The sequence below is a fragment of the Hydra vulgaris genome, chromosome 13 (genome assembly GCF_038396675.1).
Source record: "Hydra vulgaris chromosome 13, alternate assembly HydraT2T_AEP".
NCBI classification, from domain to species: Eukaryota; Metazoa; Cnidaria; class Hydrozoa; order Anthoathecata; family Hydridae; genus Hydra; species Hydra vulgaris.
In genome coordinates this window covers 31,830,001-31,852,519 of record NC_088932.1, presented here as the reverse complement: position 1 = coordinate 31,852,519, position 22,519 = coordinate 31,830,001, and the positions used below count along the sequence as shown (strand labels likewise).

The 22,519-nt window shown below is 25.6% G+C and overlaps 1 protein-coding gene across 9 annotated transcripts in view; it reads right to left on the bottom strand.

The window, feature by feature from the left end:
- LOC101238046 (uncharacterized) overlaps positions 1-22,519 on the bottom strand; it is a 45,623-nt gene that overhangs the window by 17,874 nt on the left and 5,230 nt on the right. For all 9 annotated transcript variants that reach the window (XM_065816767.1, XM_065816768.1, XM_065816770.1 and 6 more), the window contains 4 exons: positions 20,089-20,316; positions 18,605-18,719; positions 7,965-8,052; positions 7,334-7,745 (listed from right to left, as the gene is read on the bottom strand). In XM_065816767.1, coding sequence (XP_065672839.1) covers positions 7,334-7,745; positions 7,965-8,052; positions 18,605-18,719; positions 20,089-20,292 — 819 coding nt within the window. In that variant the 5' untranslated portion in view covers positions 20,293-20,316. The remainder of the gene's footprint in view (positions 1-7,333; positions 7,746-7,964; positions 8,053-18,604; positions 18,720-20,088; positions 20,317-22,519) is intronic.

Here is a 22,519-nt window from a genome sequence, read left to right as displayed (position 1 = left end):
TAATTTTTAGAAAATTTTCCCACCCACCATAAGCTCATTAAGCCACCCCTCCCCTGCCCCTTTTATTAATATATATTTGTTATCAACAAAAAAATTATTTCTCAAAACTAAAAAAAAATTTAAGTTCAAATTGGCCTTAATAATTAAAAAAACAAGGTGGGTGGGGAGGTGGGAGGGGGTCCAAATTTACACTGAAAGTTTCAATATTTATCAGTTGCTAGTAGTAACTGATAAATATTGAAACTTTCAGTATAAATTTGGACCCCCTCCCCCCTGTTTTTTTAGATCTGAACTAAAATTCTCATCCACCCTTTTATTCCCATACCTTTGCATTAAGGACTCGAGAGTAACATTAAACAATATTGTTTCGTCCTCAAGGACTCTTCAGTAATGTAATGATTTTATGGGACTAAATATACGCAATAAAACTAAAAAACTGTTTTGTTGTGCACAAACTACAGAGTAGTGGGCAAACAGCAATGACACATCCCATAAGGAGAGAGCTCAACAAAACTACAAGTTAAGGAGCTATATCCAACATTAGACAACATTGTTTCACAACACAAACATAATTAATCCATTTTCTTTTATGTACAAGATAACTGATTCTTTCCCCCAAGAAAGAAAAGTTTTTAAGTTCTAAGACATTGGTTTACTAACTCTAATTATTTTCGCTTCAGTTGCCATTCTTACAAACTTGTAATAACTAAACTTAAAGTTACTTTTTTCTGTTTTAAATACTAAAAATTAAAAGCCCACTCACTAAACATCATCAGCAGTATTGTGAAGCAGTTCTGCTTCCTCTTCATAAAGTATTTTTAACCTTTTAGTTAATTTCTATCTAGTTAACTTAATTTCTGGGTAAAAATATATGAAATCATCCAGACCATGACACCCTTACGTCTCAGAATTTGTTTATTTTTACACCACTTGCAGTCCATATCAAAAAAATAATAACTGCAAAAATTTTAGTTAAAAATACCAATGGGTTCCAGAGATATCGTCACTTGAAATAATGCTGACTCAGCATTTTAGTGATTTTCTGAAGTGACTACAAAGCAACTTTGACATACAGTATCTTCATATTGGCTAGTGGAAATTTCCTAAAATTTGGTACTCTAATAGATTTTAACTTGAGAAATCCAAAAATAGCACTCTTAAGACTCGATTATCTCAAGAAATGCCTCATTTATCCAATTTTGTTCAAAATTATTGACTTGTAAATTAGTGATTTTTGGAGGTAAAATGAAGACTGTGGCCCAAAATCCCGAGTAAAAAGTTTAATTGTATATCATTATTTCATCTTAGGTCTACTGAAAAAAATTAGATTCATCAATTGTCTCTCTACTACGTGATCAAAATTTGCATTTAAAAATGGTGTCTTTTTAGAAAAATTTAAATTTTGTAACAAAAGCAATTAAAATATTTTGTAAAACATTTATTTGAATAAAACATCAAATAGTGTCATTTATTGACTAGTTTAGGACATTTATAGTCATGGGCCAAAGAAGATACCCTCCCCTCCCACGGGAGGCCCCTACGCCACTCCCCCAATCTCCCTAGATTTTTTTTTTTGTTGTTGCATAAAATGAATAATGCAAAAACATACAATTTAATTTTAATTTTGAAAAAAAAAAAATTTTCATTATTTCAAATTGGTGACTTAAAACCTCCTTTTATATAAAAAACAAACATAAGTTTTGTTTTGTTCTTTTTAAAGGTATTTACTTGTTTGTATTTTCTTAAAGAATTACTTTTAATTTTATAGTTTTTATATTATTTTGTTAGGTAATAAATAATAAAAATAATTAATATTGAGAAATGTGACATTCGAAAAAGTCTTAACATTCATTGCCACAAAACTGGATTTTCAAGAAAACAAGGTTTTGTTCAATTTAAAGATCTTCCTTGTGAAAAACAAGAAGAAATAATATGGCAAGCAAATTTAAAGGAAAAATATAGTTCAATAAGAATTATATGTTGTTATCATGAGCAATTCTATGGAAAATATTTTGAGAGAAAAATTACAAAGTGTTGCAATCCTTTTGGAACACACAAGGAAAGTAAAAAAATTGCTATAAAAGGTAATCTTACCTTATTTACAACAGAATTGATATAGAAATTAAAAGAAAACAATTTATTATTTATAAAATGTTTGATAATTTCAGTTATTTTAACCACGTAAAACTAAATTTGTTTTTTAGGTAATATAAAGATTTCCATAGACATGGCAAACTATTTGCAAAAAAATAATGTTTATGTAACCCCAGGTTGGAAATTCTGCAGTAAATGTTACAAAAAAGCGATAGAAACTGATGAAGATTTAAATTCACAGGAGTAATGGGAATCCAAAAGTGAGAAAAAAATTAAGTTAGATACCACTATAGAATTGCTTGGAATTTCACCAGTCAAACTAAAAAGTCTTTCAAAACACAGCAAATTGCCCGTAGCAAAACAAAAATTTAAGAACACTATTGACAGAGTTGCAAAAATGGTCTCATTAGCATATAATATTAAAGAAACTTTTTTAACAACAGAAATAAAAAGCCCCATTTTAAACAACAACATTAACAATGACCATGATCTAGACATTTTAATGTATGAAATAAAAAATAAAATTTCAGAGACTGACTCTTATTGCCATAAGGTGCAAATGTTAACACTCGTTGCATTTAAAAAAGACTAACCTAACGTCAAAGTCAGTTTGTCAAAATTTTGTACTCTTAAACCTAAATGGTGTATTACAACTAATGCGTCAGGTACCCACAATGTATGTGTTTGCATACATCACCAAAATACAAAATTTCTTATTGATGCCATTAGGTGGAATAAAAGTTATAAAGATTTCATGGCACTGCCTGTTTGCTCTCTTGAAAATGCAGAATGTATGTTGCATCGATGTAACCAATGCCCTGGTATTGAAGTGTTAAAAAGTTTTTTAGTGCAGGAGTTTATGGACCATGAGCATGAAGAAGATGTAGTATTTAAGCAATGGCAGAGTACCAATCGTACAACACTACTTTCACAGTCATTGCCACTAGATGAATTTAATGATTTATTATGTGACAGCATTGACAACCTTACCACTCATTCATATGTTGCAAAAACACAAAGTAGATACTTAAAAAACTGTAAAGAAAATCTTAACCAAAACGAATGCTTAATTTTAGGAGATTTTGCTGAAAACTATCAATATGTTATTCAGGATGAGGTTCAAAGTTATCACTGGAGCAAAAGTCAATGCTCACTTTATACAATTGTACTTTATTTTATAGAGAACAAACTTCTCAAACATAAATCTTTTTGTTACCTTTCAGAAGATGTTGATCATGACACAGGATTTATTTACAAGACTCGGGAAGATATAACTAGATATATCAAAGAAAATCTACCTGATGTATCAAGTGTGAAATACTTTTCCGATGGTTGTGCAGCACAATTTAAAAATTTTATCAATCTTTGTCATCACAGTAAAGACTTTGATTTAAATGCTGAATGGGTATTTTTTGCTACCAGTCATGGTAAATCCCCCTGTGATGGTATTGGTGGGACTGTTAAAAGAGTAGTATGTCAAGAAAGTCTAAAACAAATAACTACTGGGCAGATTTTAGATGTTAATTTAATGTACTCCTTTTGTAAAGCCAAGATAAATGGAACTTATTTTAAGTTATTTTCAAAAGAGGAAATTGATCAAACACGAGCACAATTAGAAAAAAGATATTTAGGTGGAAGAATAGTTCCTGGCACAAGGATGTATCATCATTTTATTCCAATTGCTCCAAACACTATAAGTTATAAAAAAATAAGTACTGATGCATGCACTGACATATTTGATATCATTCCAAAAAGCAACCATTATGTAGATATTTCATTAAATATTAAAAAAATGGATTATATTGCATGTTTTTATGATGGATTTTGGTGGGTAGGGATTGCTGAAGATGTAAGTGAGCTTGATATAAAAGTCAGATTCATGCATCCACATGGACCAGGTAAAAACTTCTTTTGACCAATGAGAACTGATGAGTGTTGGGTGCTCAATTCTGAAGTTATATGCCTAATTTCTACACCGCGAACAATATCAGGTCGTACATACAACATATCTGATTTAGATTTGAAGAATATAAACTGTTGGTTACAAAAAAAAATTAATTATGTTTAAAATAAATTTGTTTTTATTTTATTTACCTATTTTGCATTTAAAATGTCTTTTATTTTTTTCAAATTCTTGAATTGTAGGCTGAGAAGGAGGGGTGGGGGTTTAAATAAATCACAAATCACTCCCATCTTATTATGTCAATGACTATATTAGTCTAAAACTACATAAAGATATTGATTGTCAAAATGTTATAAAAACGTTTTAATATCTTTGGTTTTAAAATTTATGACTTAAAATCATAAAAAGATCTTTGAAATAAGAGGTAAGTATTTATCGATTTGAAGTAACGCAAATAAACTGTTTCCCAAACTTAAACTGAAAAAACATGTTTTTAAAATGTATTTTAACAATCAACTATTATTTATTCATTTTATGTAAAAAAAATAATAATAATAAATCTAGGGAGATGGGGGGCGGCGTGGGGGCCTCCCGTGGGAGGGGAGGGCATCTTCCTTGGCCCATGACTATAAATATCCTAAACTAGTCAATAAATAACACTATTTGATGTTTTATTCAAATAAATGTTTTACAAAATATTTTAATTGCTTTTGTTACAAAATTTAAATTTTTCTAAAAAGACACCATTTTTAAATGCAAATTTTGATCATGTATTAGAGAGACAGTTGATGAATCTAATTTTTTTCAGTAGACCTAAGATGAAATAATGATATACAATTAAACTTTTTACTCAGGATTTTGGGCCACAGTCTTTTGTCAACTGTTTTATTTATAAAATAATTTAGCTTAAATAAAACTAAAACTAGCGTTAGTTTTAATAGAATCTTGTTGGGCTTTTCAGGGTCATACCCAGGGTAGGATCCAGCATTTTTTGGTGTTTGAAATAGTTACTTCCAGAAATGGAGCGAACTCCAAATATTTATATGTTTATACTTATGTCAAATGATTGGCAAAAAATTGCAATGATTAGAGTCTAGGAACAAAAAAGCCCTAAAATTTTGGCGCAACTGCCCCCAACGTGAGAGCAACAAGTTGATAAAACATTTTTTTTACTTGTCTTAACTTAAATTATATTCATGGCAAATTTGAAATTTCATAAAATCATCTGTTTATGTTCAAAAATTATGACTTTATAAAATTTTTAAATTATGGGCTATTTTCATTTTGGAGGCCTTTTTTTATGTGCCACAGCGTAAAAATTTTTTAAAAAAAAGGTCTTCTTGAATATTTCGGGTCCTCTAATATTGCGGGGCCCAGGGCTATAGCCACCTCTTGCCCCAACCCTCCTTAATCCAGCACTGGAAATAAGTCACGAGTATATAAATAAAAATTATATTATACTCTTTGATAAATAAAAGAATATTTGTTTCCTTATTAAGCACTTTATATAAAAAATGTCTTTTAATTTTATAAAAAAATTATAAAAGAGCAATGTTTCGAAAATATTTGTTCTAAACGTAATTTATTTTGCTTTAAGTTTTTTTGCGTTAAAAGTTATTTTCTTTTCCTAGTTTATTTTTTTTTTGTAATTATCTCTTATTGGTCTAATTAATCTTTTTTGCATTTTTTATTTATTTTGAAATGTTCTCAAAATGACTAAAAAATCTGGCTAGTTTTCTGCAACTAAATATTATTTCTGTGGTCAGTAATCAAGAGCAATTGCTCCCGCTTCCCGATCAAGCCTGATAGATAGATATATATATATATATAAAAGGGTGTCAAAAAAATATTTTTGAAAAATATATGCTTTCACCCCCTTAATGTGTTCTATATGATTAAAAAAAAACACTTTAAAATTTTTTTGAATAAAAAACATTTTTAGGAGTCCCTCAAGACCCTTGAACATATAATGAGTTCCTAATACTATAAAAAAAAAAACACTTCAAAAGTGTAACATGTTGGGTCTCAAATGAAACAAAATCATATGAAAATTTCAAAAATGATAACTTTTGAAATTTTCATATTTTTTTATTTTTCATATTTATTTTTATTATAATTTTTTTAATTAACTTAATACACTTTTGAATAATTTTTTTTGATAATATAAGAAACTTATTTGTTTAAGGGACTTGAAGGACACCTAAAAATAATTTTTATTCAAAAAATTTTTAAAGCCGGTGCTTTTTGTTATTAAATATGTTGAAAAGTTTTTGTAGCATTTTTATTTTATTTTAAACTCAGTTTGGGAATTTTCAAGTATAAAAAAATTTATTTAACAGTATGTTCTTTTTGTTAATAAAATAAATTATTTCTCAATTGTGGTGAAAATATTTTTTACAATAAATAATTATGACTGTTTTCTAAATATACGTCATTTAAACTATATCATAAGACAATTTAAACATTTCAATTGATAAGAGTTTTGGCTCAATGCAAATAAATTGTCACGTAGAAATAAAATAAAACAAAAAATGCGTACAGTGCAACGCTTCTTAACAAAGCCTGATGGTCTGAACCATTATATACTATAAAAATAAGAAAAGTCAGAATACAAGCTTCAGAGTTCAGACACACAAACCAATGAGTGGTGAGTGATTAGAACTGTCTAGAAGTCATAAAGTTAACTATTCAAGTTTAAAGTAACTATTCAATTTGAATAGTTATTGAAGTAACTATTCAAAGATTGAAAAATAAAAAAAAGAAGATTTTTAGGCCATCATTAAAAAAGAACAAATAATAGTAATTATGAAAAAAATAATAAAAAAATAATAACAAGATAAAATGTTTTTATGTCAGCATGGTCAGTGGTACTAAAGCCAAGTCATTCAGTGTGATAAACATTAAAACTACCAATAAAAACAATATTGGCTGATGGATAATAAGAAAGAAACCTTACTTCAAAACAAACAAATGAATTATTATGTATGAATATGCCCAGACCAAGCATGTAACTATATTAAATAAAGGATAACAGCAATGAGATTCGAAGATGAATTTAAACAGCTGAATTCAAAGTAGTGGAAGAGCAAGAGGATTGAATTTTGCATAAAGTAAGAAGAAGAATTTTGCATATAAAAAATTACTTTCAAAGATCACAAATATTTGTAAATGATAGATTGAATTAATTTAGCAGTAAATTTAGTTATGATTTAAATTATTAGAGATTAACTCAACCATAGTGTATGGCACTCCAAGCAATAATATACTTATTATATTCAAATTAACAATGCTCTAGGAAGTACCAAATTGGTCTCATAGAAAAAATATTAATGTTACCTTGGTAGAATCATCACATGACTCATTCTTTAAAGAGTGTGCAGTTTTTTGATGATATGATAAACCATTTTTGTTTTTATACCTTTTTCGGCAGTTTGGATCAGGACATTCAAATAATGTTTCACTACCATTTACAAAACAAAGCTTTGCTTTATTTTTCTTTAAAGGAGAATCATCCCCATTTAAACTAGAAGGTAACTGGTCTTGATTGGGGCGTTTCTTATTATTGCCTCGAGCAAACTTTGAATTTTTCGATGGAGTTGTAGGGCTTGGGATATTTCTTTTTTTACTGGAACCTGAATCACTGTCATCAGCAACTTGCATATTGGATGTTGTGATTTTAATTTTTTTAATTGGTGGGGGTGGTGGAATCTGTTTACCATCTTGTGCACACGGTGGATCACATGGTATTCTTAAAAAAAAACGAATGGTTTTTTTTTATAAAATCTAAAAATAGTTCAAATGAATGAGAAAAATTATATTATTAATTACCAAAAATGTTTTAAACAATAAATTTCAAAAATGAATTGCTACCATTTAATAAAAAAAAATCATTCAATAAAAAACTTAAATGTTTTAACTTTGTTTGATTTTTTATCAATGATCTATTGTTACAAAAAAAAAGCACTACTTTTCTGTTGCCCATTTGTTTTTCTCCACATCAATTAAAGCACCAGAATAAACTTTGTTTCTCCATCTTACATTTAACACAACCAAACCTAAATAAAATTCAAAACATAAAAATATTTTTTAATTTGTAAATATTATAGTATGTATACATACAAACATATATAAAAAGTCTATTTTTTTTAAAATTATTTATCTCCCTAAAGCCGAGAAGACCACTACAGTTGAGGAGGCTAGTTTTGTGGTTACAACCCTCTCTAGACTCTACAACTCCAAAACACAAACCTCAATGAACAAGGTGCAATGAGAAACAAGTTGAGCGCGGTACCAGGGACATGGTGAGGATCAAACTCTGAACTTCTTGCTTATGAGGTGAGCGCTCTACCACTACACCACTACCACATAGATACATACATACAAGCTTTGTTAAGAAGCGTTATGCTGTTCGCATTTTATATATAAAATGGCAATTTTACCTACGCATTAAGCCATTAATTGTAGTAAAAAATGTTTTCACTGCAATTGTAATTTTTTTTTTTTTTTTGATAAATAGATAGTTAAATAAATTTTTTTCTACTTTCCATTTTTTAAAAATCTTTAATTCAAATTAAGTTTATTATATATAAATTCAATTTATTATTAAATATTATTAAATTTAAGTTCAATTTAAACTTTGTTAAAAATTTAAAATTCTTTTTATTAAGATTTTTTTTTTTACTTATAAAATTTCCAAACTATGTTAAAAAAAAAGATAATTCTTTTTATCAAACTTAATTTAAGTTATTTTTTTATGTTCATTTTACATTCAACTATTTTTTAATTTTTTTTTTTAACTTCAAATCAATCATTTTTTTCATGCCGTTACAAAAGTGCTAATATACAAAAGTAAATAATGCTTATAATTGTATAATATTATGTATTATAAATGCATTGCTGGATAAACCATAACCAAACCTGTATTAATTTAAAAAAAAACAAAAAACAACTAGATTGCAAAAAAAGCAAAATTAAGATGATAATGTTGTGTTATGAATAATTTAAGAGGTAATAGGAACTATAAGTTTTTAAAAAAATAAACTTTTTTTCAAACAACATTTAAATTTCATGATAATTTTTTGATGACAATATTGTTAAATTTGAAGAAATCTAAAGAAACTTATATGATTTTTAGTGCGGTTTCAAATTAAACTTAATTATAAATAATATAAAATACACAACTGATGTAATTTAACTTTTAACAATATAATTATTATTTGCATATTGAGCAAAGTTAATTATGAATGTGCGTTTAGAAAACATCTCTGACATTTTCTTCAGTACATACATCGACTTCTGTACATACATTGACAATCTTATAGTTTGCTGCAGCAAGGGAGTGCTGCAACATTGATAGAGGGTTTGACATGGGGCAGCAATCTTTTGGAATTCTATTTTTCTTTGATATTGATACAGATGATTCTCTTTTGTTCAGTTCTTTTACTATTACAAGCCCTCCCAGGAGACATTTGCGGTTTTTCATCTTGTGTGTTCACACATGAGTATTTTATTTTAGACAACTTGGTCACAACTGCTTGCAAGTTTTATTCTATAACTATATTTATTTGGTCATTAGTATACCTACATTTAGCTTATTTGGATGAGATTCCATATGCAGAATGTTCATGGTATTAAATCCCACCACTTTTTAAATTTTTTGTCTTTTTACCCACCCCTCCTTTTTGGTCTATTATGTTGTTGGTGAGACACCAACTACATCAGCAATTGTTAATTATTACATATAATTATTATTAACAATAACTATTAATAATCAGTCTTCTCCATTTAGCCAGTGCTTTCGCGCTTAAGCTTTTTTGCGCCCGCCCACACATCTGCAAAAACTTAGGCAAGCGTATAAATGAGTACTTGCCAAAAAAATAAGAGTTTTTTTTATGAATAGTAACAAAATTGTTTTGTTCATTTTTTCAACATTTGGAATAGTTTTTTTACTAAGTTTTTAAAAATTTTTTACCAAGTTTTTGAAAATTTTTTTAGTATTTATTTCAACCATTCTATTCACTGTTTTGATTTTAAATTAAATAGCAGAAAAAATTATTATTTTAAGTCACACAGGCCAATTTGAAAATGATCATCTGGCCAACGCTTTTTCATGCGCTGGCATTAAAATTTAAATGGAGAATAATGAATAACTGCATAACAATTAATAATTATTATTAATAACTGTAGAACTAAGCGCACAGAGCTGAATGTTAAAAAGTAACAGGTATCCAAAATTACAAAGGGCTAAAAGATTTGGGGTATAAAACGTACAGGAATAGAAAGGTAACATGAAACAATTAGAGTTATGTGAAAAATCTGTAGGCGGCATGGCCTAATTGAAGCTTAAAAACTATGCATATATGTGTGTGCCTTACTTAGAAAATACAGAGAGGCAAAAAAAAGAAAAGAAAAGGGATAAAGGTTACAAAGCAAATAAATGACCAATGGTATTTAAAAGCAAAACAATAAAACAAATGGATAAAACAATAAAACAAGTGGTGGGATTCGAACCACAGACATACAAGACGAAAAACTGGATGCATCTCCTGGGAAGACTTGTATTATCATTTTTTATGTTATAGTTCTTCTTTTTAACTTTCTTTTAGCAATCTTTGGCATTTTTAATAAATAAAATTTAATCAAAGATTAATTAAATCAAAGATATTAGTAAAAATGTTTAGTTTGTTAAATTAAATTTGACACAAAGGCATTAAATTTTGAACATTCTAAGTTAAATTTTATTTGATGTTTTTGAATTTTTAATATAATAGTCATTAGAAATTAATCGAAGCTTAAGATAATAGAAATAATTCAAAGTTTAACCTAATCAAAGATATCAGAGAAAATATTTAGTTATGTTTAAGTATATTTGAGGCAAAGGTATCTTGGGTATCAAAGGTATCTAAGGTGTATGTCTGTGTATATATATGTGTGTGTATGTGTGTATGTATATATATATATATATATATACATATATATATATATATATATATATATATATATATATATATATATATATATATATATATATATATATATATATATAAACAAAAATTAGATCAGACATTTTGTCTTAATAAAAAATTAAATTGAGCCCTGCATATATATATATATATATATATATATATATATATATATATATATATATATATATATATATATATATATATATATATATATATATATATATATATATATATATATATATATATGCAGGGCTCAATTTAATTTTTTATAAAGACAAAATGTCTGATCTAAACTTGTTTTGGTTGGACAGTGTCCGATCAAATTTTAAAAATTTAATTTTTACTGTTTGATGGAACCAAGTTATGCAATCAAAATCTTTGTCATGTTATTCAGTTTATTTAACGTTAGCCCAGTGAAGTTGTAGTCTTTTTTCTTATTATTTAGAATACTTCATTGCAGATTTTTGTTTTTTAATAAAAAAGTTTCAATTTAATATTGTTTATTTTTTTAGATAGACACTTTAACTGACAACACTTTTTTTCTTTTCTTTACAGTTTGACAACAATTGTTTTGATGTTTTAACAATTTAAATGGAATTTAAAAAATCGTTACGCTACAAATAACTTTTAATCATTGACCTTTTTTAAAAATTTTATTTTACGGGAAGGCTTCAAATAAAATCAAAAATTAATTATAATGACCGTTTAAAATAAACGCATTATATGTAAAGTAAATGTTATATTTAAAAAATTTTTTAATAGGTATGCATTTTTTATGGTTAATTTAAACATTTGAAACCATGTTGTTCTAAAAATCTTTTTAAAGATTTTTTTTTTTTAAGTTACTTTTAGTTAAATCTTCCCATGATTGAATTGCCTTATTTATTTATTTTGTTTCTATTTTTACAAAGAATTATTTAAAAGTTTTTTTTTTAAACTTGACTAATTCAATCATGAAATGATTAAAAATTACAATTTTAAAAAGACTACATTATTTTTTTTGCAACTTTTTGAAAAAAATGTTTATACAACTTGAACATATTAAATTTTTTCTTTTCGATAATTTAATTTCACTTTTCAATAATTTAAATAAAATTTGTGCATTTATTAAACAATCAATAGAAGTAATTTGTAAAATTGTTTTGTGTAACTTCAATTAAACGTTTAAAAGTACAGTTTTAAAGTAATTTTTTCAAATACAATTAAAAATGTAATAAAAAGTTATTTTAACTTTGAGTTTTTTTAGTCTTATTTTAAAGCTAATTTATTTTAATTTTCGTTTTATTGTTTAGCTTATTCTTTAAATTAAGTTGAAGTTTCTTTTTTCAGCGCATTTCTGAAACATTTAAATCATCATAACATATAAACAGTACAGTTCAAGTTGTATGACATCACCTAAATCAGCAGTATTATATTTATATATATATATATATATATATATATATATATATATATATATATATATATATATATATATATATATATATATATATATATATATATATATATATATATATATAAATATATATATATATATATATATATATATATATATATATATATATAAAACATTCAGAATGTTTTTAAAAACATTCTGGTCAATTAAATTTGCATTTTTGTGGTTTTTTTAAAAAACGATTTATTTGTAATTAAATTAATGGTTTTTACTTTCGTCCAACACGAAAATGTTGGACGAAAGTCAAAAGTAATTAAAAGTGACGTATGTGTTGGCGTAAGAATCACTTTTTTCCTTCCGCTCTTCCCAAAGACAACAAACTATAGATCTATATATATATATATATATATATATATATATATATATATATATATATATATATATATATATATATATATATATATATATATATATATATATATATATATATATATACACACATATATATATATACATATATAAAATCATTTTTGAACATTAATTGGGTTACCTTTTGATATTATATGGTTGTGGTCAGGAAAAAAATTCAAAATTGCAAGCTTGAATAATGTGTTTTATGGACAGCTTAATTAACTTTACTTTTTAACAGGTTCCTAATATTTTGAAAAAAAGTTTTTTTCAAAAGTATGTTGTGTTGGGTCTTAAAAGTATCAAAATTATACAAAAATTTTGAAAAAAAATCATTTCATACTAGAGTTATTATTTTAGATAAACTGCATAAAAACTATGATTTTTTAACTAGAAATATAAAAGTATATTTTTACGAGTTTTTAATAAAAAAAAATTTTATAGCCTATTTTTATAAAATGATTATTCATTTTTGAAATTTATATATTATTTTACTTTTTTTGAGTACCAGGTTTTTTTTAAATATTGGACCCCGGTGAAAAGTAAAGTTAATTGAACCATTACTAAATATTGGAATGTTTTAAAATTTTAAGGATTAATTTTCATCAATTAACAACATTTAAACATCTAGCCACTTAATATTAAAACTTTTTTTTTGTCTAATAAATATATATATATATATATATATATATATATATATATATATATATATATATATATATATACAAATATATATATAACTAAAGCATTTTGCATAGTATAGTAATTTTAAAAAAATGTAATATTTTCTTTTTCTTTAAGATTTTCTTTTTGTTAGATAATTTATCTTAAAATTTTATTTTTATTTTCAGCGCATTTTGAAACGTCTAGAGTTGTCAAAACAAATAGATCTGTTCCCAGTCCGGTTGCCGTAAACTTATTGCATTGCATTCTGGTTTCGCTTAAGGGGTGATAGTGATTGTTTACAATTTTATTAAAGCTTTTGGCTGTAAATTCTTTTTAAATAATGTCTCTACTTTATTGCTCAAATGATTTAGAAGAAAATAAATTTGATGAAAATTTCTGTGCTAATAATGAAAATTTAGCTTTAGTTTTAAAAACAAAGAAATGTTCTTCCAAACAAATTACCGACACTCTGAGTGAAGATGACTTTTTAAAATGGAATACATCTGACCTACAAAACTTTTTATCAAAAAGGTTAATTAATCAAACTGGAAATAAAGCAACTTTAGCAAAGAATGCTTACTATGCTTATTGCCTGAACTTGCATGCTCAAGTGCAGAGTGCTCAGGATGAAGAAAATGAATTTAAAAATGACAAGTTGAACAAAAGAAAAACTTCATCAAAATTAATTGTAGACCCAAAATCCTTAACTTATGGTTGGGTTATTGGTCCTTCGCTATTCCCAGATGTAACATATGCAGAAGTTCAGTTATATTTAAACAAAAGAAATGCTAGAAAAGCTTCTAGAGGTGGCAAAAGTTTATTTAAATTAGACCATCTTTCCGATATTCGGTATCACAATATCAACTCTGACTCTAAGTATTGCTACATTGCAGCTTATTGTTTACCTGAACAAAAAAGCAATAATCCTGTTTATAATGTTTGGGTATTGATTAAAAAAAAGTCAGGTACAATAAAATCTGCAGATTGTGATTGTGCAGCTGGGTATGTTTATTAAAATTTATTTCAAAGTAATATGTTTTTGCCAAAATTAAATTTTTTGACAATTTTTTGGTTTTATATCAGTCTGAATAACTAACTTATTTTATTGATAAATAAATATTTATTTCAAAATCTTTGTTATGGAGCCTAGTTTAAAGAAAGATTTATTTCTGCAAATGTTTTGAAACTTTTTATATTGATAGAAAGATTTTAATAATTTAATTATTAAATTTTTTTTTTCATTTGTTTTCTGCAATTTTTTCTTTGTAAAAATATACTATTTTAATTTTAGAATCTCTGGTTGCTGTAAACATTTTGGTGCACTTTTACGGTATGTTGAACATAGTGTAAAGATTGGTGACAATAAATCATGTACATCGAAACCTCTCGAATGGCTCAAACTATCAAAAAAAGTACAAAAACTCTATGGACCATCAATGCTTAGTGAAATTGAAATAGTAAAACCTCTATTAAAAGATACCTTAGTGTTTACAAGAAAAAGACTTTCAAATTGTTTAAATTTTGATCCAAGAGCCATAAATCAACGAGAAGTTTTTATGACAAAGGAAGATGTAGATTCTTTGGCACAGATAACAAATTACAATTGTGGATATGTCATGCTTATGCAAACAAAAAATGTTGTTCCTATACCTGATATTTCCAATGTTGCTCAAGAAATCGAAGTTAAAACCTCCTTGCATCCATCTCTCCCTAAAACACATTATGAAGTTGTAACTTATTTAGATTGTAAGATTACATATAAAGTTTTATTGATGCAGTTAGCTACAAATTTTGACGAAATTTCTGAACTAGAACACAACAAGAAAGCAGTCATGTAATAATGATTGGCATTAACACCGCAAAGGCAGAGTCACTGCATCAAAAGTTTATAGTGTTGTTTGTAAAGTAAATAATGATCTAGAGATTTTAGGTCCAGAAAAAATAACATCCATTATCATTGGCGTATTATGTAAGTCAAAAGGTTTTAAAACGAAAGCTACTTCCTGGGGATTATGTCATGAAAAAGATGTACTCGAAGCATACTTAAAAAAAAATTAAAAAAATCATAGATTTATGAAAGTGACTGGGTGTGGTTTATTTGTAAATAAAGATTTACCAATAGTTAGTGCATCACCTGATTCCCTTGTTCATTGTGATTGTTGTGGCACTGGATGTGTCGAGGTTAAATGTCCTTGTTAACTCAGAGGGTTAACAATTCCAGAATTTGCCGCTATCAAAGGCACATGTTTAATATTTGAAAAAAAATACAATTGTACTTGATCCTCAACATTATTATTATAGTCAAGTGCAGTGCCAAATGGTTTCAACCGGTTTTTCATATTGTGATTTTGTTGTTGGAACTTCGAAAGACTTATATAGTTATCGTGTTTGTTTTTCAATTGATTTTTGGCAAACTTGTGTTAAAAAAATTTAATTTTTTTACAAAACTATTATCTTGCCTTATATGATAAACGAAGTGATCTCCAATACTGTAGAGTCTGTTTTGAATAAAACTTTGCTTAAAGTTTGTGACAATAATAAAATTGACGATGAAATAGATTTTTTTATTTCATAACATTTAATATTACGAAAGGTCAAAATAAGGGCTGTAAACTGAAAATATTTTTTTTAATTACATTTATTTTAATTAGTTAAACATGAAATATTTTGTTTTAAAGTGTCTTATAATTTAAATATTGTTATGATTCTTGTAATCAACTAAAGGAGGTGCTAAATTAGTAATAGCTGCAATTATAATAAAGATATGGTCTAGCAAATCAATCATACTCAGTGGTAAAGGTGTTTGCAGCAATCGAAAGTCATTTACGCGAGCAATTGCACGCTCTTTATGAATTCTTGCTCGGGCTATCAGGGCAGTTTTAGAAGTTAACTTAATAGTAAACTTCCCTTTGCTTTTAAGAAATGGTGGTATTACTAATTTAACTTTCCTTGCAATTAAAAGATCACCAATATTGAATTCTTTATCCACCATTACAACATCTCCTTCATTTAATGTGTCGAGGTAACCTGATGTTTCGACAATATATCGATCTGAAGATGAACCTCCGTATGCTTGAGATATATAATTAATAATTCCGGAAGGTGCTATGCCTATAGCTTTTTTCCAAGTGTTTCGAGTTTTGTAACTCGAATATGTTTGAGTTTGTGCTTTGGCAATACTTGGTCGCTCACATTGACCTTCTGTGCAGTCTAGTATTGAGACCACATTATCTCCAAAAGGCTTAAAACATTATGGGTAACAAGTTTTATTTTGCTCCCGAGTAACTGGCTAAATATAAATCTTAAATTCAAGTGCTACAAAAGGAATCCAGGTACTTAGGGTGCGAGAAACAGTAGCTTTGGAAAGACCAAAACGATAAGATAAGTCTACATGACTACACCCCATTCGAATCTTCATTAAAGTCAAAAGCATATGATCTTTACCATTAATTTGCTTCAATGGACCAAACATTTTCATGATGGTTGATTCGATGTTTAGTGTGTTGTTTGAAGAAGAATCACGGTAGTTTGTGAGAAATGGAACTTTATGTTCGTAGCGCTTGTATAACCAATCACACATTAAACTTGTTTGTATACCCGTCATACTTTTCAATAATGTATCATTTTTACTTATTTCAGAATAGGATAATCTTTGCGACTTTTTAATTTTTTCTTTTAAACCAATGATTTCTTCATTAAGATCTTTTATTGTTTTATTTGCTGAGTCTAGTTGATTAAATAAATTAAGACAATCATCTTGCTTTTTACGTAAAAGTAAACAAATATCTTCTTGAAACATCCTGCAACGAGCACTGCTTTCCGCATAAGTAGCACAATAATTATGAAAATCATTAATCTCTGTAGTCCCTGTACATACTTCTTGTTCGACTGTATCAAAATGAATAGTGCTGACAAAATGGGATGTTGTATTGAGTTTTTTTAACTTTTTTTTTGGTGGCTCTCTTATAGTTGGTGGTTTACGTTTAACTCTATCATTTGTTTTGTTGTATCCTTGCATGTATAAAGTCGGTACGTTGCATTCAGTATTGTAATAACCTGCAGCGAGATGGTTAGAACAGACTTTAGTAGATCCTACATGAGCAAAAAAATTGGTTTTTTTGCCGTTTCTATCCACAACAGTTCTATTTATGGATTTGGTCCATAATTTTGCATCTTCAAGATTTTTGGGAGAATGTCATCGCAGTATGCCTACATGACTTTTGATAACATGCCTAAAAAATAATGAGCTTTGGAAAACGCTTTTACGACCCTCTGCTTAATTATGTTAGTGATACAAAATGCTAATCATTTAACACAAAATTTACTGCAAGTATATATCGTAGTATTATAGTTAGAAAATTGATAAGTGTGATTTCATCAGACCATCAAATGTGAAATCATGATTTCATCATGATTGATGAAGATTACAAATAATGAACATTGTCATTTAAAATAAACTTTATAAAATTTATTGCGTATTTATTCATGAAACCTATACATTGCTACAATGTTTTAAAATCAAAACATTTTATACAACTTTAATTAACATTTATTCATAAGTTTTTTATTTTACCATGTGTTATTATTAATTATGCTACATAATTTGTTTTCCTTATAATATGCTAAGCTTACTTTTCTTCATCGTTTCTCCGATAGTTACGCCATACAAAAACAGCACAACAATCTCCATTAATCTTTTTTTTTACTAAAAGCTAACATTTGAATTTGGTATTTAAATTTTTATAACATGTAACAAAAGTTGTTTTTATCTCAGCATTTGCTATAAAAGCACTGTTTTAAATTACCCCTTAGGAAGATCCAGAATGCATTGCGGCAAAAAGCAAGCGGTTCCACTGGGAACAGATCTATTGCGTGATCAAGGAATGGCGTTGTAAAAACAATATATTTTATGTCAAGAATGGCGTTTGATCGCACTTCTTTAATTTTTATTGGAAATGTCCGGCAAAGAGTCTTGATCGGACAAATTGTCCGGTACAAAAAAATTCGTTTTTTCGAGCCCTGTATATGTATGTATATATATATATATATATATATATATATATATATACATATATATATATATATATATATATATATATATATATATATATATATATATATAAACATTTCTTATTGAAATATATACTTATATTTAAAAAAATATATGCATACCACCAAGTGTTTCATGTAGAATTACACCATGTAAGTTCACTCTTGTGCCAGGAGGTGCTGGGCATTCAGCTGGAGAGCAGTTTAGCTCAGATAGAGGAAGCAAATCTATTAAATCCTTAAAAAAGATATAATTAGAAAATAAATTACTAGATTATTTTAGATGTCATTTTACACCGATATTTTAACTTTATAACTATTTTTTTATAATGAACTAAAAAATATTTATTTCTAAGATAATAGTTTAAAAAAAAAAACAGAAAGAGTTTAGTATTAAAAGATCTATAAAAATGTCAAAACTTCTGAAATACTTATTAAACATCAACATCACTTTTTAATGTTGCTGCTATGAAATGTAAACATCAGATTCTGAAAAGTTTAGAAAATATCAATGAAAATTAGTTTTGAACTGTACATATTGGTTCATTGACACATTTGCTAAACTATACACAACCTACATCAGACTGAAATCAGAATTTTGCGCACCAGTCTGGAACCCACATACAATAGACAAAATAAAAAAACAAAGCAAAAAATTCCTAAAAAATAAAAGTTCAAAAACTTGTAACAGATTATTGAAATTTATTAGAAAAATATGTTTTTAAAGCCCTTTTTGAATTGTGTAAATGATATACAATATTGTTTTATTAAAACAAAGCTAATTATGAATATACATACTATCAATAAATTAGCAAATAAAGAAAGGTTATATGTAAAATAATGATAACCAAATCATCACAATAAATTTAGTATATAAGTTTTTAAACACATTTTTTTAAATAAAACATTTGTTTTTTGTAATTGCATTAATATTACATTAATACTTTTGAATAAATATATATCAAATTTTCCATTGAATTTTGTTGTTGATATGAAGAATAAATAAGATTAATAAAAAAAAGTTTGAAAAATGAAAGATTTTTTTTAATAAAGAAATCAATTTATCACTGACAATAAAAGCATTTAAATTTTGAAAATCTTCATTATAAATAACACAAATTATATCAAATATAAAAATACATCTAACTTTTAAACTTAGAAATTTAATTAATTTACTTAAAGGTATAATAAATACTCTTAATCTTTATTGGAAACAAAAAGTTTTTTTATTTGCATTTGTTAACCAATTATAGGGGTGGGCAAAAACACAGATTAAAGACCTGAAAAAATCCTAAATGATAAAATTACTTATGTTTTAATTTTTAAGATTAATTAAAATATCTTATATTTAAAATTCTTTATAAAAATGTTTAAAAAAAGGTTTGAATTACTGCATTTATTTTTTTTGAATTAAGCTTGATTAAGTTATGAATAAACAGATCAAAATTGCAATCATGTTTTAAGCGCCAACAAATTAAAAATCCTTTTGTAATGTACAAAGTGTTGTTTATAACATGAGTGTAGCCTACGACACAAAAAAAAACTTTTGCATGGAAAAAACTTTGTTTCAAAATGATAAAAAGAACCTCTTAGTAGAAAAACAACACCTTGTAAAAGTCTCCATCTACATTTTGATCATATATAGCATCTTCTTCAATCTTAGATTCCAACTCCATTCGTTGTCCATTTCTCTCTTTAGTCATGTCTGCATCTCCATTGCTTATACTAGTATTTCTAAGACTTCTTCGTGTATTTTTACGTGTGTTTATAGTTTTGTTCTTCATTTCCCCTGATGATTTCTTCGATGACATTTTACATAATGGTGATTAAAATGGCTAAATACAAAACAAAAAAAGTTAAAATAAATAAATATACTATAAGATTTTTATACAAAAATTTTATTTTAACATTTAAATTATTTACAAGACATAAAATATTTGAGGCACAAAAAAATTTGGTTATTTTCAAAAAGGCATTATTTTGAAGATGTTTTGATTAATAAAAAAATTGATAATATGCACCCATAAATATATAAATATATCTCTCTTTAAAATAATCAAACAGAGTTATTGCAAAAAACAATTATAAAATCAAATAATCTTGTTACCTTTACTTTTGACAAAAATTAAAGGTAACAAGATTATTGAAAGTTGACAAAAACAAGTTAACTACAGAAAATTCTTAATGACAGGTTTGGAGAACACCAAAGCACCATGGCCACTATTACAACTAGTAGCAATACTTTTACTGAACTTGATTAAATTCAAACTTAAAACTAAAAGTTACTTTAAAACTAAACATGGTAATAAACATTTTCCAAAAAAACCTCTTTACTTTTAGTTATTATAAGAATGCAAGTGTTTATTATATATATATATATATATATATATATATATATATATATATATATATATATATATATATATATATATATATATATATATATATATATATGAATATATATATATATATATATATATATATATATATACATATATATATATATATATATATATATATATATATATATATATATATATATATATATATATATATATATATATGAGTGCATCAAAACACAACAATTTTTTAAAATTGCCTTGTCTGAGCTCTAAATTAATCTATAATAAAACAACACTAAATATGTTTTGATACAACAACTATGATTTTTACAACTTTTTCATAATTTCGCCTTTTTTGTGCAGCAGGTTGACCTTTTGAAGGACTTTTTTTAGACATATATTTGGGACCCTTTATAGGTTTAAGGGTGACTATATATATATATATATATATATATATATATATATATATATATATATATATATCTATATATATATATATATATATATATATATATATATATATATATATATATATATATATATATATATATATATATATTACAATTTTAAAAATAAATTGTTGTTTCATTTAATATTTTTAAGCATGACTCTTATGAATAATTTTATTAGAAAATGTTAACTTTTGTTAACATTTATGTAATTTCATATCAAAATGATTTAAATCCTATGCAAATACACTTATCAAAGAATGTCATTTAATTATTTATAACCTCAGAACTATTTATTTATTATGGTTGCAAGTTTGTATTTGAAAACACTGACAATAGGATAGTGAAACTTAAAAATAAACTCCACCTTTGTAAACTCTGTTTAAATTGAAATAAAACAAGTCTTAATCATGGATTTAGACAAGTAAACAAATTTTAAATAAGTCAGGAAGTGCTAAGCTTATCCACTGGTCAAAAAAAAAAAAAAAAGAAAAAAAAAAAAAGAAAAAAAAGAAAGTGAATTAATATAATCAAAAAAAAAATTATATGTAAATATAAAAGAAATAAGTCTTATGTATGTAAATCTAAATGTAAATATATATATATATATATATATATATATATATATATATATATATATATTTATATATATATATATATATATATATATATATATATATATATATATATATATATATATATATATATATATATATATATATATATATATATATATATATATAAGATAAAAAGATTTGCTAAGTAATATTATTCAATTAATATTTTTTGAATAACTATAATTATTCAAGTAAAATATCACAAACACCATAATTTAATTATGGTGTTTGTGATAACACCATATAATGATTTATATAATAATGATTTAACATAATTATTATGTTAAATCATTATTTAAAACTAATCATTGAAAGTTTTTTTGAATTTTTTTATAAAAAATAAAAAAATTCAAAACGCATCACAAATATGTTATAAACATTTGAGATCCTGTATAAAACATATTTTATAACATAAAATTAAAATTCTTAGTACATACAGAAACAGAAATATTTATGCGTTACAATACAAACAAAAAAACAATTAAAAAAAGATGATACTTTTAAACATAAAATGATAAATGAATAAAAACTGGGGAAAGAAAAAACATTTAATAGAAGGACTTTTTCATTATGTAACAAAGTTGGGACAGGAATCATTTTTTTTTTGTTATTCTTTGTTTTGTCTTTTTT